The sequence below is a fragment of the Macrotis lagotis genome, chromosome 8 (assembly GCF_037893015.1).
Source record: "Macrotis lagotis isolate mMagLag1 chromosome 8, bilby.v1.9.chrom.fasta, whole genome shotgun sequence".
Lineage (NCBI taxonomy): Eukaryota > Metazoa > Chordata > Mammalia > Peramelemorphia > Peramelidae > Macrotis > Macrotis lagotis.
In genome coordinates, this window is record NC_133665.1 from 160,060,852 (window position 1) to 160,085,525 (window position 24,674).

The 24,674-nt window shown below is 37.6% G+C and overlaps 1 protein-coding gene across 1 annotated transcript in view; it reads left to right on the forward strand.

Moving 5' to 3' along the window:
- Window positions 1-356: 356 nt before the first annotated feature.
- Window positions 357-24,674, forward strand: part of RYBP (RING1 and YY1 binding protein) — a 51,043-nt gene continuing 26,725 nt past the window's right edge. Inside the window, exons 1-2 of the mRNA XM_074198719.1 lie at window positions 357-439; window positions 798-923. Coding sequence (XP_074054820.1) covers window positions 408-439; window positions 798-923 — 158 coding nt within the window. The 5' untranslated portion in view covers window positions 357-407. The remainder of the gene's footprint in view (window positions 440-797; window positions 924-24,674) is intronic.

A 24,674-nucleotide genomic window follows, 5' to 3' on the forward strand; every position in this document is an offset into this window, starting at 1 on the left:
GGCTCGCCCCCGCCCCCGCCGCCGCCGCCTCCCCCTCCCCTCGGCGGAGCGGCCGCGCGCCGCCATTGGCCCGCCGAGGCCGCTGACGCGCCGCGCCGGCCCCGCCCCCAGTCAGTCACTCGGCCGAGGCGGCGCTGGCGGGGACTAGTCTCGTCCGGAGACTGGCGGCGGCGGCGGCGGCGGCGGCGGCGAGCGGCGGCGGGAGCGGCGGCGAGCGGGAGCGGCGGGAGCGGCGGGAGCGGCGGCGGCGGCGGCGGCGGCGGCCGGAGCTCCAGCCCGGGCGGGGGGGAGGCGAGGAGCACGGCGGCGGCGAGCAGCACGGAGGCGGCGGCGGCGGCGGGCGGCGTTGGGCTGCTCCTCGGCGCGGCCCCTGTGCGGCGGAGGGGGGGCGGGGGGAGAGCCCATCCATGACCATGGGCGACAAGAAGAGCCCGACCAGGTACCTGCCGCCGCCGCCGGCCCGGGGCGGGGCGGGCGCGGGGCGGGCGCGGGGCGCCCACGACTAGGCCCCGCCGGCCCGGGCCGGAGCGGCGGCGGCGCGCGGGGGGGGGGGGGCCCGGCGGAGGCGGAGGCGGCGCCGCCGCTAAGATGGACGTCGGCCCGGGGCGGGCGGGCGGCGGGGAGGCGGCGTCTGCGGGCCCGGGGAGGCCATGGCGGCCCCGCTGCCCCGGCCCTGCCAGACAAAGGGAGCGGCCGCCCCGGGGGGCGCGGGCGCGGGGGGCGGGGGGCGCCCGGCCGGGCCTCCTCACCCGCGCGCGTGTGTGTCGTTCCTCCCCTCCCCCGCCCCGCTCCCCCAGGCCGAAGAGGCAAGCCAAGCCGGCGGCGGACGAGGGCTTCTGGGACTGCAGCGTCTGCACCTTCAGGAACAGCGCCGAGGCCTTCAAGTGCAGCATCTGCGACGTGCGGAAGGGCACCTCCACCAGGTAGCGCCCGGCGGGCAGGGGGCGCCGGCCGCGGCCGCGAGCGGGCCCGAGGCGGGGCGCCCGCCGCCCGCCGCCCGGCCGGGGCCGCCCCCGCCAGGTAACCGCGGAGCCCGGCGCGGGGCGGAGGCCGGCCCGGCCCGGGGCGCAGCTCGGGCCCGCGGACCGGCTCCAGCCCCACGCGGGGGCCGCCTCGGGGCTGAAGCGGGCGGCTGGACGGCTCGGGCCGCCGTTTGGGGTCGGTGTCTTACATTTGGAGTTAAACACGGGCAACTTGGGGCCTCGTTTGGGTTTTGCTTTGGTTTTCACATTTGGAGTTAAATATGGGCAGTTGGACGGTCTTTCACTCTTGAAACTTGGGGCATCGTTTGGGTTTTGCTTTAATTTTTACATTTGGACTGAAACATAAGCAGTTGGACGGCCTTTCCTTCTTGAAACTTAGCTTTGATTTTTATATCTGCAGTTGAAGCAGTTGGACGGTCTTTGATTCTTTAAACTTGGGGCATCGTTTGGGTTTTGCTTTAATTTTTGTATTTGGAGTTAAACATAGGTCGTTGGACAAGCATAGGTAGTTGGATGGTCTTTCATTCTTGAAACTTGGGGCATCGTTTGGGTTTTGCTTTAATTTTTGTATTTGGAGTTAAACATAGGTCGTTGGACAAGCATAGGTAGTTGGATGGTCTTTCATTCTTGAAACTTGGGGCATCGTTTGGGTTTTCCTTTAATTTTTACATTTGGAGTTAAATATGGGCAGTTGGACGGTCTTTGATTCCTGAAACTTGGGGCATCGTTTGGGTTTTGCTTTAATTTTTACATTTGGAGTTAAATATGGGCAGTTGGACGGTCTTTGATTCTTGAAACTTGGGGCATCGTTTGGGTTTTGCTTTAATTTTTACATTTGGACTGAAACATAAGCAGTTGGACGGCCTTTCATTCTTGAAACTTAGCTTTGATTTTTATATCTGCAGTTGAAGCAGTTGGACGGTCTTTCATTCTTTAAACTTAGGGCATCGTTTGGGTTTTGCTTTGATTTTCACATTTGGAGTTAAACGTAGGCAGTTGGACGTTAAAGAACTAAATTCTTTAAACTTAGGGCATCGTTTGGACGGAAGTACTGTTGTTGAATAAATCGCCTTTACATCACTGAAAATTAGGAGCTCGTTTTTCTCTGCATAGTAAGACTCGTTAAATCACTACTTGGGAATATTTTTATTTACTCCTAGTTGAATTTTTTGAGGCTGTTTTTTCCACTTTCTTAAAGACACAGCTCTGTCCACTGTCCAATCTTGTATGTTGTTGTTATAAGTATCATTTAGATAATGAGTTAATTTTTTTTTTGCCATAATTGTGGTTTTTACTTTTTGACTTTTACCATAAGTGATGTGTGTACTACAAAGGCAATGACTGGGAAACTCTTGAACTTTAGAAAAAAGGATAGGCTACTATTGTATTGAAACTTAAACCAATCAGCTTACATCTGATTTATTGTTACATCAAAATATCTCAGAAAGAAGCACATTTTTATTTCATTTTCTTGAGTGAAATTCGAATGTCAGCTTTTCCTCCCAAAGACTCACAGTGACAGTACAAATTCTGGTTGTTGTATTTTAGCCAATGTTGTGTGTGCTTAAACTGCTTGTTGAATGGAGGAGTTTAATGCTCAATCTGTTCAGACAGTAAATTTTTAAGCCACCACAATGGAGAATTTGAATCTTGAGTTATGAACTTTGGAGCCCTGTCTAATGTTTAGTAGCCTTTCTGGCTATACCAATTTAGTTTGGTAGCCTACTGTCTACAATTAGTATTTTTAGATAATTTCAAGAATAAACTACTTCAGTAATTAATCTCCTTTATTTCAAGTCTTGACTTGCATTACAACTACCCAGCTTCTAATCAAGCTCATTGCCTTTCCACTGGTGGTGTTTTCAGGTCAGAATGACTATCTTGATATTTTTGTAAGGTTAGAGCTAATCTGGAAATTAGTTCATTGGAATTCAGATAATATTTAGACATTAACATATTGTAAGTAGACATTTACATGTCCCACATGGAGGGGGGGGATTTTACTTGATTTCAATCATCCAATACAATGTCTTAATACTCTTTTATTTTCTTTGATAGTGGCAGTTGTGTTCAATCCCTTTCCAACTTTCTATTTTGTTACTTTTGGGGAACTCATGATGGATGAACTTGGAACTCTAAGTCTAATGTATTCATCATCACAGTTGGTATGGATAGCCTATTTTTCCTATTTCTTGATTTTGCCCAGATCAAGAAATACATAGCCTATATTCCATTTAAAATCCTCACAATGGATTAGGTTTTGTCAACTAAGTAGGTTTTTCTGCCTTATTTGACCATTACAGAAATTGATTGTATTTTCTTCAGCTGCATTTTACAGATAGATGACATGACAAGTTGTATTCCCCAAAGGTCTCCTATGTACCAGGCACAATGATAATACTGGGTATACAGAGACTGGCTCCGAAACTGGGAAAGTTGTAAGGTATAGTTAGATATCTTTTGGAAAGCAGGAGGATACAGTCATTAGTAGGACTTGAAAATTGGAGGGATTCTCCTGAAGAAATGCAAGACTGTTTCTGACCATGCAGAATTGATTTCCACATTATGGGGTTGTTGACTCAGTCTTTTTTTTTTAATGTTTACCTGCCTTCCATTTTTTACAACAGGGATGAAATGAGATTTGCCCTGAAGTTTGAAATAATTTTTTTAAATTTTTATTAAGAGCACAAACAAAATGAGAAGAGGAGGATCAGAGTAGGAAAGATCTTTTTAGTAAGTGGGAGCATCTTATCCTGGCAGATAACCTTAAGGAAAGATTAACAAACTCCAGTCAGTCACCTAGAACCCTTTTCTTTTTTTCTTTGTTGGACCTGGTATACTGACTTTATACTATTAGCATATGTGTGCTGTGATTGGGCATTTCCAGCTAGAAACCCAAACAGTGTCTCAAAAGTTTTCCTGCACTTGTCTTTGGTAGCTTAAAACTGTAGAGAAAGAAGACTTTTGGACACCCCATGTTTCCTGCTCTCAATTCACATATTTAATCTTTTTGGCTCATAATGCTATTCCCCTGGATCTGTTAAGTTGATGTTAGCCAGTTTTGTGAATAACTGAACTAATTCTTACTGAGCTTGTTAATGAACTCTTCTTTCATGGATGCCTATGTTATCTTCCATTATTTAGAATAACTAAATGGATAGAAATGCTGTGACAGCTATCACTCAGTGCTCTTCTTTTTATGAAGAAGCAAGACTCTTGAACTTAGGCAATTCACATAAAAACCTTCAGTCTGAAGCCTTTTTGGAGTAATTAATACAGTATAAGCTTTTATGATAATGTTTGAATTCTTGACTTTGATGTTGTGGCATTCTCTGTCACTTAGTTGGTCTTATAGCTTTATTTACAAGTTGAACTAAGGAAAAAAGTACTCCTAAAACCATTGCTATTATAACCCATAGATTTCTTTAGATCTTAAATAAAATATGAACTCAGTTTTAAAAAACTTTTATACCTGTGAAATCCAGGACAGGAAATAGGAGTGTGGTGGGTATATGTTGTGTTGTATGTGTATGTCAGTGTGCTTGTGTGAGATTTTGTTGTTTTTTTCTTTTTAATAAAAAAACAACCTTTCTTTTCTTGGGTGCTTTTTTTTTTCCTGGATCAGAAGCTAAATCTGCCTTTTTTTTTATGTCAAAATAGTTTGCAACCATCCTTAGAAGTTCAGAATATTCCTATATAAATTAGAATCCAACTCAAATTATAGTATGGATATGAGTCCGTACATGTGTGTAAAGAGAGAATATAATGTATATATTCCTGTGAGACCACTATAACATAGGTATAAACCAGTTGATATTATCGATAACAAAATTCTCTCATTTGGAACTTTTATGAAAGTTTGTAGATAACCTTGCTTGCTTTTGCATGTAAATTAAGCAGATCTGCATAGACTACAAGATTATAAATTAAAATCCATAGACTCGATGTTTAAAGCCTTGTTCTCAAGCTATTCAAGATGGTTTCACTTGAAGTACATTACAAATCTACTTCACCTTGGTCATTTTATTTTAAACTTTGTTAATTATGACTGATTGGATTTATGTATATTGTTTACTAACCTGAGGTAAATTTAGTATCAATTTAGACCATGTTATACAGTGACAGATTTTTTGAATTTATGACCAATCAAAGTAATCCTTCCTCCTTTGAAAACATGATGAAGATAAACATAGGTGCTTAGTATCTTCTTATTTTTGTAAATACTTAACCACATGTTTAGGAGTTTGTCTAGGTTGACATAAATCCACCACTGTAGGAAGAAGAAACACAAAAAGCCAATAATACATAAAGGACCTATTATTTCGTCAAGTCTTTGCTTTCTTCACCTACGCAAACCTGAAATAATGGTAGATAATGTCCATTAAAAAAAAAGGGCCAAAAAAAGTCATTTCCCCAGCCACCCAACCTGGGGGGGGGGGGGACTAAAACCTTACCTAGACTGGTCCTCAGGAGAAGTTGCTTTCTATGTTGGAAGCCTTTTCAGTTTGGCAGGGCTGGTCAGAGTTTGCCTTCTTTTGGACTGACCTACCCTTTCCTTCATGCCATAATGAGATATTTAAAGTCATACATACCAATATCAACTCATTTGTTGAAGTCTAAAGGTTATTCCTGTCCTGAACCATGTATGTCTTCACAAAAATTGAGTTAGGAGGGCTCTCAGCAGCCATCTAGTCCATTGTATACTTGAAAGGAATCCTCACTATAATGTCCTCAAAAAGTGATTTTCTCTTCTCTGCCTAAAGACCTTTTTGCAGGTCTTGGTTTATTCTAAATGTTCATCTCCACATGCAAATGGTAGTGCTATCATAAAAGAAATGCATTTGGTTTTTAATGAGAAGAAACAAATTTTGGGTTCTTCAAAAATTTTCATGAATTTATTATTGCTGTTAAATAGGAATATATAGTTTATCCCTAAATGAAGTTTTATTTTCCCCTAAGAAAATTAGCCAAATATGGTATGATAAAAATACTTAAGGGATCCCTGCAGTGTACACAATTCTGACTTTTTGTTCTTTGTGGGCTCTAAATTCTTCTAAATTCTTTTATGAAGCATTATTTGACCTGAAACATTGAGGCTGTTTTTTCCTTCCTCAAATTCCTCTCTAGTAGAATGTAAGCTCTTTGAGGATAAGGGTCTGTTTCTTCATACAGTTAGCTTTTCTACCATCAAAGGGATTAGGGCTCAACTTGATCTGAAAAATCTGAAAATATTTTGACCCTTCCTTCATACCATAGAAGTCAAGTTTTCTTTTATGGGGTGTTTACAGTACCTAATTGTAAAATTTGGGTTAAGGATTTTAGTCATCATCATCTGCAACTTCTGCAAAGCTCCCCAAATGTTCCCATTTAATTTCTTAGAGGAGCACTGAAGATAAATTGAAACCAAGATGGGGAAAATTGGGATGTAGAAGGATTAACTGTATTCATTTATTGCAAGGATTTAATGTCAACATGAGGAATATTCTCCAATTATAAGAACACTTTGATTATGAATTGAAGTTTCTGGTACATGAAATGTTGTGACAATCAAGAAACTTGAGGCGGATAGGAGAAGAATGTCCCATTTCTGACTTTTTCTAACTCTTGCCTGTATTTATGGATGGGAGGAAGGACTGGATGGAACCTGAGTGTTGGCATAGGAACTATGCGCCCTTTTCCTTTTGTTGTGGAAACCTACACAGACTTGGGAAAGACTCTTGGTGCTGATAAAATGAAAAAAGAGAGGCTTTTAAACTTTTGTTTTTCTAACCAGAACCTCCTCAGCAAATTGAATTTTGGGGGAAGTCCAAAGCTTAATTCTAAGCTTTTGAATTTGTTTTATTGTGGTTTGGATAATATAGGAGAATGGTATAGGAGAACTGCTACTGCCTTGGCTGGTTTAGAGAATGCCCTAGGAGGTCTCAGAGGTGAAGTGTGACTTGCCCAAGATCATCACATACCTGGTGTGGCAAAGGCAACATAAGAGCCTGAAGTCAGCTCCATAGACCATCAGTGAGAGGACTTCTTGTTGCATGATTTCCTTTTCCTTTTCAAGTTTTCTTTATATCTTGCTGTTTTATCCAAACAATATTTCAGATCTGTTGTTCTCTTTCCCTTTCTCTTTAAAAATTTTTCATACCTCTTTTCCTTTTCCTCTCTTGTATGTTTAGCTCTGTAGAAAGAAAGCCTTTGTGAGTCAGGTTCTCTAGTCCCCCCTCTTTACCCAGGTTCTGCTTTATGCAGCAATCTGAGGTGCCGGGGTCCAGAGGCAAAGTTCAACAGTTATCCTTCTCTTCAAGGGGTGGGGGGGTGGGATATGTCACCCACTTAGAATGGACTTGTGATTGAATCCATAGAAGAGTTCTGGGGTTGCACTGAGAAGCTTCTGACTGAATCTAGGGAAATGCAGTTCTGCAGCTACCGAGATGGTACTTCCAGGCTTTGAGGCCAGTTGTGTCTTCTCTTGTGGGGAGAGAATCCTCACAGCTCTGAGACTCTTGAAGGGACCAAAGGACACTAAATCCTTCACTGTCTCTCAAAGTCTGTTCAGGTTCACATTCCTTGTTTCTTTACTAAGAGCAAATCTCAGAACTGATGCAAAAAAGGAGGAGGCAGGAATGCTTTCCCAGCTTTGGGGATGACCAGTGAATGAATGGAGATGGGAGAAGAACAGTTAACCCATTTTGACTGGAAGGTGGAATGCCTGAAAGGCAGGTCTGAGGTTGAGATTTGGAGATGACTTCAAATACCGGGTTAAAGAGTTGTCACAGTCACAAGAAGGCTAGCTTGAAGGTTTTTGACATGGGAATTTTTAGATTTAGGATGTGGTTATTTTGACAGTAGTGTGAAGGCTGTATTGAAGACAGAGGAGTTTTGGAAGAAGGGGCATACAATTTTGGAGACCTTTATAAACCTGAATTATGGTAGGGAACGTTAAAGTTTGGAGTGATTTTGACGTTGGGTTGACGGAAATAGGTAAATTTGGAGGAGTGATAGATTTAGGAAGGAAAGTGAATCTAGTATTGGACATAGTGAGTTTAACCTACAGGAGAGTTCAGCTGGCTGTGTGGAATGGGATAGATTTGGGAGAGATGGATGCTGAATTATATTAGCTGATATTTATATAATGCTTTAAGGTTTATAAAGAATTTTAATACATTTTGATTCTCAAAATAACCTTCTGAAGGAAGTACTTAGGCATTATGTTCTTTTTTAAATGTAAGCAAACTCAGGTTAAGTTTTGAAAACAGGTGTCTAGTTACTAATGTTCTTTCTACTACAAAACAAGCACTGCTTTATATAGATTTAGGAGTTTTATTTACATTGAACTGATAGTTTGTAAAGGATGGAGAAGGGAAGGGAAGGTGCTCCAGAAGGAGATTTGGATAATAGGTGTGATCCATTGAAGCAGTAGTCAAGACAGGAAGAGGAGAACAAGGAAGGATGGGTGCAATGTCCCATAACTCAAGGATGGGTGAGCAGTTAGAAGGAAGATGGTCAGCAATATCGAACTACACAACCAGGACAGAGAACACATAGGAGTATAGAAATTAAGGGATTAATTCTGGGTAATGTCTACTAAGATAGGATTCCCTTCTTCCACTCCCCATTTAGAGGTTAAGGAAGAGCTAAATAGGTCATGGGAATTGAGGCAGGCTTGGGAGGTCAGGAAGCAAGAGGGCAGAGGGCTTCAGGTAGGAAGGAAGACTGAGTACCTGGTGCTGAGCTTGAGAAAGGAGGAAGAATGACTGGAGGGTCATGACTTCCTTAAAGCTCTGGATGCAAGTGTTATGAAACCGAAAAAAGAGCTTCTGGAATGGATTATATTATGATTCTGCAATGAATTCTGGGATTTTCTGGATATTCTGCAGTAAGGGCTATACCAATGCCTTCTTACATCTACATCCCTACTGATAATACCCAGTCTCTGTCCTTAGCTCTTGGATTTGAGTCACTTTCTCTCCCTTTGTGGGATGATCTCTCTCTTTGATGGGAGACAAGGAGCCAACCTGGCCAAAGTGTCCATGCATTGTTTTGGTTTGTGTTCTTCCCATTTGCACTGATGTACTTATTGACTATGTTTCTTCTTTTGTGGCTAATTTCTCTCTTCCTTAGCTCATGTCCTCTACAGTTTTTTTTGAATTAATTGTGTTAGAACACTTGGCCTGGAGTCAGAAAGAATTCAAATCTGGCTTTTTTGTCACTGACTAGGTGTAATCTGGGCAAGTCACTTCACTGATTGCCTCAGTCTCCTCATCTGTAAAATGAGCTGGAAAAGGAAATGGCAAAAACCACCCACCCCCTGCAAGTGTCTTTTGCCAACAAACCTCAAATGGTGTCACGAAGAGTTAAGACACAATAATTGAAGAACAGCAAGCATTTGAAAATGTCCATGCCAAGAACTGGGAGATGGGATAGAGTTCCATGATGTTTCTCTTTGACAGTTTGTGTACAGCCTAGTTACTTTCTTAGCATAAATCGAGATTGCCTTCCAGAAAGATTGCCCATTTCATAGGTTTGCTGTAATTTTTCCAAATGTGACTCTTTTGTTTTTTAATTTATGAATATTTGGTTGTATGTATAGTCTGGTTCTTTTAGCATTTCAGTTTCATTTCAACACGGAATTGGAAAAAAAGTTTCTGGGGGGGGTTACTGGACTTTGGTGTTTGTTTAGAAAATTAAAAAAAAGGCTTTGTATATCCTTGATGGGGGCCACCCCCTCCTCCCTTTTATTTAGTTGGCATATTTTCATTCTAGGACCTGATAAAATATTTTTCTTAAGATTCTTCGCATACACCATAGAATCAGAGGAGGCTGAACTCCCTCTTTAAAACCAAAAAAACCAAACAGGAAAATCGAGACTCTTCATTATTTACTATGAACTTGTTTCTACCTCAGCTGATAGAAATTCATTTTCCTGAAAGGGAAACCATACCACCACCACCCCTTACATTTTGGTAATTTTGGTATATTAATCCTTGAAATAAATGACATTCATCTTTCTATTGTCACCAGTTAGATTTTTCCTAGCCCTCCTTGCCCTTTTCCTCTTTTCTTTCCTAAGATTTTCAAGACACATTATTCCCCGACCGTGTCTGTCTGAATCTCCAGTGATAATAATCCGAGGGAACACATAGATCACTCCTTATCTGAATGTGATCAGTTTATCTTTGTTTGCTTTTTTTTTTTCCTATATCTGTGTTTGAATTTCAGAATGTCTGTGAGGGCCCTTGGTTTTTCCATCAGGAATCCTTGGAAGTCCTGTATTTCATTAAAGATTTATTTTTCTTCTGTAATATTATGTTCATATTTTCTAGTTATGATTTAGTATAAGCTTTTATCTTTTGCATTCTGGAGTATTGTATTCCATTATCTCTACTCTTAATAAGCAAAAGTTTTGAATGGTTTCTCTTGGGGGCTGATAGAACATATGGATTCCTGACCCTGACTCCTTGGTGCTGTCTTTCTTTCTGGTGACTTGTAGTAGACTTTTTTTGTCCTGGAAACTCTTGGGAATCTGAGATTTCTTTCAGCAGGTGATCAATGGTTTCTGTTTCCATTTTTGCTCTCTTAAGAAATCTGAGCAATTTTAAGATTTCTTGAAATAAAATGTGTAGGTTCTTTTTTTCCTTCTCATGGAATTTAGGCTGACCAAATGATTCTTAAGTTTTTTTTTCTTGATTTATTTTCTAGGTCAGTTTTTTTCCTATTCTTTCAGTCTTTTTTTTTCTCTTGTTTTTAATGTGTCTTGATGTTTTATGGAGTTACTAACTTTTATTTGGTCTATTCTAATTTTCAAGGAAGTTGTTGCATGGGCAAGGTTTTGTACCTCTTGTGCCAAACAGTTAATTCCTTAATCCTTTTGAGGCTCATTTATTTTCTAAATTTTTCCTCTAGTCCTCTTACTTTCATTAATTTTTTTTTTTTTAGGTTTTTTGCAAGGCAAACGGGGTTAAGTGGCTTGCCCAAGGCCACACAGCTAGGTAATTATTAAGTGTCTGGAGACCGGATTTGAACCCAGGTACTCCTGACTCCAGGGCTGGGGCTTTATCCACTATGCCACCTAGCTGCCCCACTTTCATTAACTTTTAAAGTGTTGCTTAAAGAATATGATAAAGGGGTGGCTAGGTGGCGCAGTGGACAGCACCAGTCCTGGAGTCAGGAGTACCATGAGTTCAAATCTGACCTCAGACACTTAATAATTACCTAGCTGTGTGGTCTTGGGCAAGCCACTTAACTCCATTGCCTGGCAAAAAATAAAAATAAAAAAAAGAATATGATTGTGCACGCTCCCTGCCCACCTTTCCAGATTTGTGCCGTGATGGTGTTTTACTTTGACGCCTTACCTGTAGCTATTGAGGAGCATCCCTGGTAGCACACTGACTGGATGGTGGAATTCTTTGCTTATTCTTCCAGGCTTCTTCTTGACTTTGAACTTGATGTTAGGGGTCACCTTTGAACTTGATGTTTTGGGACCTAGCCTAGGCCAAGGCCACATTCTTTTTTGATACACCTCTCTCTAGGCTGGCAGTCCTTGAATAAATGAAAAAGCAATTCTTTAATTATGAGTTTGCTGGGGATATAAATACAAATGGTATAGTTGATTAAAAAAAAGTCATGGTAGGGGGCAGAGGATTGATTAGGTATGTGGTATGAGAAGCTATCCAGGATGATAGGGTAGTTTGCTGCGAGGAGAAAAGAAAGGGAAGTGAAGCATATTGGGGACTTTTCTGGAATAATGAATAGGACTTAGTTGGGTAGTCAATGAAGAGGCATTCGTCAAGTACCTGTCCTCTTCATACTGTGCCTTAGGTCTTGGAGTCCAAATAAAAAGAATGAAAAAATTTCTACCCAAGTTATCCATGTTTTATATGTTGTCTTACCTATAGAGTGGAGGGTGGCAAATTATATCCCATTTTTGTATGGCCTAGGAGAGTTGTTTATAACATTTCAAATAGTAACAAGTACAAATTGGTAATTCTTACCTCAGAGGCAGTAGGTGGCTGATTCCTGCCACTTAGAATATAATTTCTTTAAAGTCAGAGCCTTTTTTATTTTTGTCTTCCTACTGGTGCTTACTATAGGGCCCAGCACATTGGAATCATTTTGAAAAAACTCACAGGTTTGAATATTGAACTAAATTGAATAAGGTGAAATTTACTAGGACAAATGTAAAGTCTTACTCTTTGGTTAAAAAAGTCAACTAGTAACTGCTAACAGTAGTTGAAGCTGCAAGGATAGCTAAAATAGCATTTTATAGGAGGGAGGCAAGAAAGCAAAGCTAGTACAGTCCAAGGCTGTATAAAGAAAAAAAATCATTGTCCATTACTTCTGAAGTTTCATATTCAAAGTCTGGACACTAAATTTCGGGAAGGATGCTGATTAAAGACAGCATAATGGTCTATAAATTATAGATACAAAAGATTTTAATAGATACAGAAGGATGAGTTGAGGTTATTTTAGGTTATTTAAAAGTGAGACATTAGTGATATGTTAATCTCTTCAAGTATACTTGAAAGACTGTCTTAGTAGAGAGAACTATTCTGTTTGACTTTTGAGAGAGAACTGGAAGCAGTGGGTTGACAAAGGTAAATTTAAGCTTTGAATAAGGAAAAACTTTTTAATTGTGATAGATGTCCAAAAATAGCTAATTGCCCACTTGGTTAAGTAGTGAGTTTCCCCTCCCTAGAGGTTTTTTCTTTGTTTTGGAATGGGAGGGACTGGGAAGGAGGGTGGCCTATCATTGGAAACTTGCAGAACTCCTCCATTTCTTCTAGGTCTATGTGCCATTTTATTGTGTTTTTATTACCAGTTCAATACCCACTATACCAGGAAAAGAAGGGGGGGGGATGGTTTTTGAACTGAGACCTAAAGTTTTCTAAATAAAGGGAACTCCCTATAACCATTGAATAGCTTTGGGAATTAGCTTTGACTGTAAATTTGATAATTTTTTGTAATGAAGTTAAGTTACAAGACAGTAGCTCTGTGAGAAGCTGGATAGCTTAGGTAAAATCACAACTGAAAGTTGTTCGCAAATTGCTTTACACGCTTGCTGAGTGGTCAAAAGTTAAAGTGAAGGCACAAAGGATCTCCATTCTCATACAGATTTATAGTGGATGGGTTTTTCCTGCTCAAACTACAGTTCCAGTTGTTTTTCAAACCTTGATGCACGGGCAAAAAAAAGTCCATATTTAGAAATTAATTTAGCTGTGCAATTGAGGGACTTCGATTGGAATTGATTAATCTTCAATCTAGTGACACCAGAAACTATTAGGAAAGGAATTAAATAGAATTACAAATGCCATTCAAGTGATGAATTTGTTCAGTTAAAATCGTGTGCTCAAGAATTGATACCAATGTTTGTTAATACCCATTTGTGTGAAAAGAGTTTCAAAAGTTTCATAAATCAGCTTACAGTAAAATACAGTAACAGATGTACATTTGCGCCATTCTGATGATGGGGAACATTTAATTTTGTATCTTTAAATGAAATGCATTCCCTCTCAAAAGAATTCTGCTCTTTGTCTACTTGTATAAAAAAACCCCACATAACACTTATTGTTAGATTTTGAATTTCATCTAGAAAGAATTTATGATAGTTGTTTTTTCTTTTGCTGTATAAGAAATAGTGCATATACAATGTACTCAATTTTTTTATCTCTTGCTCTTAAAGTACTCTGATACTTTGCAGAAAAATAATTTTCCATCCTTTTGATTTAACTGATCAATCTTTTCTTGTTGTCAGCAGTCTACTTGAATTATGAACCAGATAGTAAGTTAAAAGTTAACTTGGGATAAAAAGGATCTTTCCTTAAATGATTTCATGATTTTTTGTTTTTTAAAGAAAAAGTCTTATGGTTATCCTAGAGTCAATCCACTTCTCCATCAAGGGGTAGACTGCATGTTTTATTTTGAGTTCTTTGGAAGTATGGTTGATTGTTAGATTTTAGTTCCTAAATATTTTTTTAACATTAAATTTTTAAAATTTTGAATTCCATATTCTTCTTCCTTTTCCCACTTATTTAAGAAGACAAGCAATATATCAATTACATTTGTCAGGTCTTGTAAAGCATACTTCCTAAGACTTTGAAAGTTTGTCTTTATAGTACCGGGGTTGTTGCATGCAATGTTCTCCTAGTTCTGCTCTCTTCAGGGCATCAATTCATGCAGTTCTTCCAGGTTTCTATCATACCATTCCTCTTGATCATTTATTGCTGCACAGCATTCCACTGTATGTATATATGAATATTCTTGCTTTATGTAAATTTGCATTACACAGATTTGACTTTACAAAGTATTCTGAAAGAAATCTGGCAGTCTGAAGAAACAATCTGGCTACCCCCACCCCCCCAAACAAAACAAAGTGAAAGTAGAAGAATGCACTGTGGAGAAACTGCCATCTCTTTTGAGACCAACCCTCACCTCCCCACCTGTCTTTTCATCATCCATGTTGGGGTAACTACATCTACTTTTTGTTCATCCTCTTCCTGCCTGCTGTTCATCTCTCCCCCACACATACCCCACTTTCTACCTTTAGCTTCTGTCCAGAGCCTCAAGTGGTCTTAATCCCCTTATGTTCCTTCTCTAATTACTTGTCTTCTCCCCCTACCCCCATCTGTCCTTGAACCATGTACCAGTCCCCTTTCTCCACTAGCATGCAGTCTCTTTTTCTTCTTATGAGGCTTACTCCCTTCCTTCCCTTTTCCACCTCATGGCAAATTCATATCATGTTGCTTTTACTCTTTTTTTTAATCTACAAAAAAAACTACAGTAAATATTTTTGGCCAGAAATTTGCCTGAATTGTTTTTCAAAGTGTTTCTTTTACTGAGAATTATACTAATTCCCCCATCTCAATTGAGTTTGAATTTTTCTCTCCTTTGTAATTGAATTGGTATTAAGCGATCTCTGTTCATTTACAGAGTTTGATTATTAGATTTTTGAGCACTTTTAAAGATGGTTATTGATCATTTGAGCTTTTGAAAACCATTTGATATGATGATCTCTGTTTGAGGATACTCATGTAATGCTATGGATTTTGGATGTCAGACCTTAAGTAATATCATAATTGAAGACAGTTACTGTCTTTTCTATTTGGCCAACTAATGCTTTTTCATAATTAAAAAACTTTGTGTGTGGGATCAGTTATCACCATTGCTGATGCTTCTCCCTATCTTGTGAATGATTTTGCATGACTGCCATAGGGTGGCTGTTTATAACCTTGGATAATATGGAACACTCTGAGAAATGTTAAATCAGAATTGTTGGTTTCACTTTATCAAGTCTTGTCATATTGGTGTATATTACTCCTGAATATTTCCTACTGACAATCTACAGTTGTTCTTAACTTAAAAGAGTTTGCTGGAGCACTAAAAAGACTTGCCCATTCTATTCCAGAGGGGCTGACTTGAATTCTGCTCTTGCTGAGTGTGAGCATCTAATTAGCTTCATTTTCCCAACAAGCCTGTAATAGTTCTCACGTTCTTTGACCATCTTGGTGCCCTAGGCAAGATATAACGTGATAGAGTTGCTAATTACGTCTAAAATTATCTTCAGATTCTAAAATGCTTATGTTCAGAAGAGGTACCACCATCTTGGAAGACAGCTTTTTAATGACTTTTGTTTGTTTCTACAGTAAAAAAGCAAAGGGAGGATCTTGTATTCATTCATTGTATGTCTGTAAGAATGTGACCATACACTGAAGATAAGCTCCAAGTGAATATATGAGTTATATGGAACACAAAGAAATTTGAGAAGAAAGGAAGAAAATGCATTTCAGATTTATGGAGGGAGTTTGGCATTAAACAAAGTGCTCACATACATGTATTATGTGTGGATAGGAAACATTTGAGGGGGAAATTCTGTGGACTTGTTTATAATGACCAGTTTTGTGCCCCAAGAAGAGATGAAATGACATTTCCTTCCCTTCTTTGCAGTAGTGTGGGACAGGGATTATGGGTTTTGAATATTGTAACTAGTTGTCAGACTTTGTTGACTTGTAGAATGCCTTTTTCTTTGTTGTAGATGGTAGTTCTCTGTGTGTGTTGTATGAAGAGTTACAAGTAGGTAAAAATAGAAGATCAAATATTTTTGGTCTTAAGAGCTATATGTTAGGGGAAAGAAAGTCATAGTCATAGGAATAAGGATTCTTGTTTTCTACTTGTGGCAAGATGATCAAGAGAAGCCAGAACTGCTGAGTTGGTTTTTCTTTTCTCTACCTATAAACCTTTATCTTTGAACTAAAGAGCATAAAATATTTGGCTGTTTCTTTCAGTGAATTCAAATAACTACATGGAACAACTGCATCCTAATGCATTGAAAAAATTAGAAAATAGCTACTACTTGTATTTATATATCCCAATATATCCTTATCAGAGTATCTAATAAATCTGATTTATCTTTCTATCCTCTCCTACCCTTAGAGTGATGCCTTCTCATAATAAAAAAAAAAGAAAGGGGAGAAAAGCAGTTTGGCAAGACAAGCCAACACATCACCTGAGACTGACATTATATGCAGGACCCCTTTGGTGCAAAAAAAGAAAAGAGAATGATACAAGTTCTCATCTCAGGCCAGGCTTGGTCATAATAATAATTATATATTGTTCTGTTTTGTTGTTTTTCTTTCTATTTACATTGTCTTTTAGGCATTCTTTATGTATTTCTGATTTGTTTCACTTTGAATCAGTATGAGTCTTCTCATGTTTCTCAGTATTTATATTCATCATTTCATATTATTTTATTCATATATCAATCCGTGAACATCTGATTTACTTAATTTTTAATTTGCTACTACAAAAAGTGCAGCTTATGTATATTGGGAGTGGGGAGTTGAGGGGAGGGTGCGTATTTCTCTAGATAAACCTAGCAATGAGATCTGTTTTTACTCTTGTCTCTTTTTCTTTTAAATGTTTAAAATAAATTTATTTTACAATTTTTTAGTTTTTCCTAAATCTTGCCCCCCCCCCCCCCAAGAAGGCAGTTTTTGTTAGTCTTTTTTTTTTTTCAAGGCAAATAGGGCTAAGTGGCTTGTCCAAGGCCACACAGCTAGGTAATTATTAAGTGTCTGAGGTCAAATTTGAACTCCTGACTCCAGGGCTGGTGCTCTGTCCACTGCTCTACCTAGCCACCCCCAGTTTGTTAGTCTTTACATTGTTTCCATGGTATGCATTCATCTAAATTGAATGTATTGAGAGAGAAATCATCCTTAAGGAAAAAAAAAATAAGAGATAGCAAGATTACATAATAAGATAACAGTTTTTCTTTTTTTTAAATTAAAGGTAACAATCTTTGGTCTTTGTTCAAGCTCCACAAATCTTTTTCTGGATACAGATGGCATTCTCCATTGTAGATACCTGGTTGTTGTAGTTATGGAATGGCAATTCCATCAAGGTTGATCGTTGCCCCCATGTTGCTGTTAGGGTGATCAGTGTTTTTCTGGTTCTGCTCATCTCACTCAGCATCAGTTGATGCAAATCCCTCCAGGCTTCTCTGAAATCCCATCTCTCCTGGTTTCTAATAGAACAGTAGTGTTCCATAACACACATATACTACAGTTTGTTCAGCTATTCCCCAACAGATGGACATTCGCTCAATTTCCAATTCTTTGCCAGGGCTGCTTTGAATATTTTTGTACCAGTGATGTTTTTTTACTTTTTCATGATCTCTTCAGGGTATATAGACCCAGTAGTGGTATTGCTGGATCAAAGGGTTGTCTCTTTCCAAATTGCTTTCTAGAATGCTAACTCAATTTTTAATGATTTTATAACTGATCACATAAACTAGGGTGTTAAGTGTCCGAGGCTGCATTTGAACTCTAGTCCTCCTGACTCCAGGGCCAGTACTCTATCCTCTGTCCCCCCAGCTGCCCCTAAGGGTACTATTATTATTAATTTTAGTACATATGATTTCATTCAGTAATCTGAGTATATATTAACAATTTGTGTTATGATTGAGCTGCGCTGTATATTAAACTTAATTAAATTCTTTGGTGAGAGTAGAAAATAAGAAAATAAGATAGGTTTGTGAGTTAAAATATCATTCAATAGTCAATTTGTATTTTTGTGATCAGGAACAGCTTGGATATTTGGATTGATGATCCTCAAGCTTCATCTTAATGATTAATTTCAATCTTTCCCAAATAGAAACCAAAATACCTAGAGATAGTTAATAGAATTTAGGTTTTTGTACCCTCCCCTTGAACTTAAGCTAATTCTGTATTCAGAAACAAGGAAAGGACTGGGCACAACTACACTTACTGTAGAGTTTTTATTAGACTGATAGAATATATCAGTTCCTCAGAGTTGGCTTGTTGAAAATTATGTGGAATTAGTGAGAAAAGTCAACTAAAGTGTTCAAATCTTTATTCACATTTCCCATTAGTGGGCATTTAGGTCACCCAAGGGGTCAAAAAATGTCAAATATGCCAACATAAACTTTTTTTTTTTGGTGAATACCCATTGTTGGGAAGGACTGGTCAGATTAATTTAGTAGAATAGTGTTATATTCCATAAGATTAGATTAGATTCAGACTTATTTGATTACTGCAAAGGAAGTAAACAGAATCTATAGACATACACAAGAACTAAAACAAATGTAATCAACCCAGTAATCCAGCATTGGTTCTGTGTGTGTGTGTATGTATATGTATGTTATAACCAGTGATGAGAAATATCCACCTCCTTTGGTAGAAAGGTGAAAAACACATGCAGGTATTATTACCTTTTCCTTAAAGGTAATCAATAAATACTCCTCCCTCTTCCCCCCCTTTAAAAAATTGTGCCCCCAATTCCTTGCTCTGTTCTTCAAAGTAGGTTTTTAATGAATGTTTGAAATGATTTGTACACAAGAGATTTTAGCTCTGCCAGCTGTGTGACCTTGGGCAAATTGCATTTCCTCTCTGGGCAAGTGGACTTCCTTATCTAGAAAATGCATAGATTAGATTAGTTGATCTCTAAGGTAACTTCTAGCTAAATCTATGATCCTAATTCACTAACTGAATTTATCAGTCTTGAGTGAATTGAAAGCTGGTTTACCTAACCAGCAGTGCCTTAGCATTGTCCTTGGGACCTTCTAGATTAGATTCTTGCAATTGTTGGAGTAGAGAAGAAAACCTTTGAGAGGAATGAGGAGTTATTTCTTCTTGTGCTACTTTGCTGTTTTTTCCCCTCTATATCAAATTGGATTAAGTAATACTAAAGTATAAATAGAACAACACAGTTTTATGATTCTTTTGAAAAACTAGTCCTTGGTAACATCCAGTGACTTCCTGGTTAAATTAGTTTGTTTCCTAAGAAAAGTATTTGTATAATTATAATTACTTGGATTTCCATGACTTCTTTTGAAAGATGAAATGGAGGAGAGAAAGCCAGAAATTTCAGCTAAAATTGTATCAAGATCATTCATAGATAAAAATAAAACATCTTCTACAAAGTAATATTAATGAAAAAGTGCTTCGATTTAAAAAAATTGTACTTACACAGAGCTTTTGTGAAAATATCCTTGAGTACAACTAAGGCTTCATTTTAAAGTTATTGAATAAGAAATAACATAACAGAAAGTTTAATTTAAAACTTGCCTGAATTAAATTTGCAAACTGATAATAACACAAACACGTTTAATATTATTTGGAAGACTGTTACACTTGGAGGATATTAGCTTTGCTACCTCTTCAGGACTAGGTGAAATACAATTCATATACAATTTTATTATACTTCGAAAATAGGGGAAATAAGAATTGCAGTCAGGTAGATTAATTACTAAGGAAGTGTTTCTTCTTGCCAGATGGAGTTTATTTATGTGTTGAATCTTCATTGTATCTTGACTTTAATCTTATTTTCAGGGTCTTAAAACATGCTTTGTTTTCATATATTCTTTGTAGCTATCTTTGTTAAGACCTAGATTCAGATGTCCCATAACTTGATAGATGTGTGATCATGGGCAAGTCAATTTACCTCTAGTTTTTTTCACCTGTAAAACGTTGATGATAATCTGCTTGTTGTGAGGATGAAATGAGATTTTGATGGATCTCAAGTTCTTGGATCAGGGCTAGCTCTTAACGAAGGAGTAGCAATTTACACTGGTGCAAAGCTTCAGTTGGAGGGAAGACACGTAGTGTCGTATTATGTACAGCTCCCTTTGGGTCATATTACAATGTGATTTTATTAATAGATTTGAATTATTGTGGCTCATTTTCCAGATTTTTTTTGCACAGCTAACTTGTTTTGTTCTTTCTCAAATTTCCATGGAGAGGAACCTGGATCATACATATACAAGACCCTATGGAGTCAGGAACATTCAATGCTACTCCTGGGTTCCATTTTACTTTACCACTGCCCTAAATTTTATAACGATTACAGCAGAAAAGTCTGAGTGAAAGTATGGTTCTTCTCCAGTTGCTTTGTGTAGAGCTTTTATAACTACAACCACTACATGATTGATGTGACATTTTTGGTGTACTGCACCTGTAAAATCTACTGTCTAAAATCTGAAAGTATCAAAATTAACTCAACAAATACTTATCAAGGAAATATCACAGAATAAAATCTATCCTTACTTCTCTGCTTTTACCTAGCCTTTCTCATTTTCTACCTTTCTCCAAAAATAATTATAAAACAATAGTTTTCAAAGTTATTTTCTTGGCCCCCCCCCTTTTAAGATTAGAAAAATGGGAGTATTATTATCTTTGTCTTACAGATGAATAAACGCCCCAGAAAATTCTACCATGTATTCTAACCCAGTTTTTAGACTTGGGTTTATTAAGAGCTAGGAGTAAAACTGTTCACAAGTTCTTTGTCCTTACAAACATTTCTTACGTAATAATACATTTATACCACTTGAGTAAGTAACATTTTAAAACTTAGTGTACCTCTACATTGTCAGTCCGCAACTTCATTTCAATTCTTTCTAAATTTACTTTCATTAGCTTGAATTTTTTATTTGGACTTCTCCAGAATATTGAACTTAGCTCTCCCTTGACATGTTTCCAGTTCATCTATCCACTTAAATATCGCTAGTGTGCAGAGTATTTTGAGTATGTTTGTGATTTTTAAAAATTACCCATCTGTATCCCATCCAAAAGTACTTCCTTTCTTTTTGTAAGATTTCCTTTGTATTTACTAAAGTTCTGTCGTTCTAATTATTCTATTTGATGACTTTCTTTGTACATAGTTATATAGCACCTGGACCACTTTGACTGGGTTGGATTGCTTGTTCTTATCCTTGATGAAACTGATGTGACAAGATGGATATTCCCATGTGTGAGAAATAGCTTATCTAATAATGTAAAGAAGATGTCCTTTTTTTAAATGGAGTTCAGATTTTGATGAGCTTTAAATTTGATTTTCATTTAGAAAACTTCTAAAATTTTTTAACATTGGGGAAAAGTCAAAATTATAGAGCATTTTTACTTGGTCTTTTTAGTTCATCTATGTTCATATAGATAGATAGATAGATAGATAGATAGATAGATAGATAGTGTGGGACCATTAGACCTGTTAAAGTTCATTCTTTGATTATATAGTAGTATTAAATGGTCTTATCACTTATGTAATTTCTTCATTTTGTCCCTGGAATCTTTGTCTAGTTTAATTAGAATTAGGGTTGTTATAGGATTTTACCTGATTTCCTTAGTTTCTCCTAATTGAAGTAATGAACAGGCAGCAAAAAATATAATTTTAAATGATTCAAGTAATTGGTCTCTACTGAGAAGATTGTCAACATCAAAATATGTATAGAATTCTCCAACTTGGTAAATATCAAGGAGAGACCACTTCTTTTTGGAGGAATCAAGAAAGCAAGAGTCAGTGTACACTCATCTATGGAGGAAAAAGTATTTTCAAGCCAACACAAGCTTGTACTAGGCTCTCACTCAAATTTATCTCTCTAGATTTCTAGGATGGGGGGAGGTGTGTGATTTAACAGTTATTTGTTGACTTTTCCATGACTTACTTTGATTTTTCTGGATTATTTTATCATTTTATACATGCATAAAGGAGAATTGAATCTCTTAAGATCTTTCAACTTTAGAATTCTTTAACTCTAGAATCCACCTTGCTTTGAGGCATCAAATGATTTTTAATAGTAAAGGAAAAGGCACCATGGAATCTTATTCTTTTTATCCATCAAGTTGTATGACTACAAAGAAATTGCCATAGAATATTGTGAATGTTTATCTCTTTGCCTCTGTGATCTTCATCAAGAATGCCCTCTTGTAGATGTTATATGAAAAGATGAGAAAATAGGCATATTGGTTAAATGCTTTTAAAAAATACTACCCCAAAGCTAAAATTAATTAAAAATTGGAGAAAGGAAACATTTGAGTGTGGAAAAATTTGAAGAACTGTTGAGTTATGCCAAGTTTCTTTTTTTTTTTTCTCCTTGATCAAATTTTCAAATTTTTAATGCTAGTGTTTTATGTAATTTCTGGAAATTGTATATTCTACCACAAGTTTGGGTGAAAGAAAATCATGGGTGGATATAAATAAGATGCACATTGGCAGTAACATAATGCATGAAGTTGTATAAAAGGAGAAATGATTAGGAAGAGAAAGAGGGCCATATTACATTGAAGAGGAAGTCACAGGATTAAACTTGAGGTAATGTGATACTTCCAGTGATACTGAATTATAACTTGTAATTTAGTAAGAAGGAATGATTTTAAAGAAAACAAATTAAAAAATAGATTGTGTGTGTGTATATATATATATATACACACACACACATAAATAGGAGAAAGAAAGTTTCAAGATGGAATTTTGACAGTTGAGAATTATTTATTTTTTTTTTTTTGGTGATTAATACATGATGGCCTGGAGTTAGGAAGACTCAACATCCTAAGTTTATATCTGACTTTAAACACATTGACTGTGGCTTGTGAGTAACTCTCCTAACCCTTGTTGCCTCAGTTTCCTCATATTAAAATAAACTGGAGAAGGAAATGGCAAATCACTCGAGTATCAGCCAAGAAAACCCCAAAAGGGCTCACAGAGTGGTGAATGTGACTGAATAGTGTTACCTAAGTCCATTGTTCTTTCCACCACATACTTCATTTGAAGACCTTTGAAGTAAAAAGTGTTTGTGTTTTAACAAGAATCGAACACAACCAAACTAATGATTGAAAGATGCTTCTGTTTAACCTTTGCTTCCACTTAATTCTTAAGTAAATGAGATAAAGGTTATAAATTGTACAACTCTTGTTCTCTTGGTAATTAAAAAGACCTCCCAAAACAAGAACTACTACATGCAGTGTTACTGGTTAAACCAGTAATTCAGAGCCCATTTTTTGAAGTTTAATTGTAGATTTGTAAACATAGTTCTAAAAGACTTGATGAGTTGTCCAGACTCACCTATATCTTGACATTGTATTTTTATTTATTTTGTAAAACATTTCCCAGTGACATTTTAATATGATTTGGTTTACCTACAGTCAGGAACACTGGGTTTACTGCGTCATGCCTCAGTTACAAACTGAGGGACTTTTCACCCTCTCTGACTAGACTTGTACAAGGAAGGATGGTTTCCAAAGTTATTATTATTAGTAGTAAATTATTAAATAAACTACTATCTTAAAAATGTAAAGGTGGACACTTCAGCAGGAGTTTAGTTCTTGATGAACTTTGTCCTGGCTAATGACAACTTCCAGTGTGAGTGAATGACTACCAGGTACAGGATGGCTATGGATGGCACGCAGCTGTAAGGGAAGAACCTCTGCTGTGTAGAGAGCCATTTGCCCAGGTAGAGAGATGTGACTCTGGGAGCGCATTTTACATCTTTCTGGATATAAGAAAGTACTCTTACGTTGAAAAGTAATGGTGAAAAAGAAATCTAAAGTTCAGAGGATGGGAGAACGGTTTGTAGTTAACAGTAGGGTCTCATGTGGTGAGAAATTGTCTTGCCTTTTGTCCATCCCTACTTCTTTTCATTTTGATAGGATTATCAGGGCTATCCAGCCCAGTTCACTTAGTTCTCTCTTAGCTATTCAATTTGAAGGAATGTTAAGTATCAGTGAAATAATTTTTACATAATCTTACCTTCACTTCTCATTAAGGAGATTTAGTGACAAGTTGCATCCAATTATCTTGCAATCATAATATTAAATGTTTTATAATTTGAATCGAATTTGTAGGTGTTTTGTATTTTGTTAATATGGAATTGTTATGGGGGGGATGTTCTGTAGCTTGAAACTTAGCTGAAGCTGTTTCTTTAATTAGTATCTGTGCTGATTTCCCATCATAGAATCCAATAAGAAAAGTTTTATGTTCGTTTGACCTCTCTTTATTACTTAATTTCTTTCTTCTATATTTGTTATTGCTATAATTTCCAAAATAATATTGAAAAATGTTGGGGAGTGTGGGCATCTTTACTTTGCTCTTATATATTGAGGGCAAAAAGTGTTCATATTTGTATAAAACTAATCTCATTCAAGTAAGTGTAATATTTGATGTTAGTAGTTCTTGCAGCTTTGAAAGGTATCTTTTCCTTCTAAAAAGGAAAAAAAGAAAGTAAAGACAGGTGGACCATTTTAGAGACATGCAATTTTTGATTCATATTTGATTTGTATGCTTTCTTTTTTCTTTTTTAGTTTTTTTTGGGGGCAAGGCAGTGGGGTGACATATAAAGTATTTTTGGGTTCCCCCCAATTTGTATATAATTTGTTGTATGCATTATATCCTCTGATAGATGTTAGCTCTTTGAGG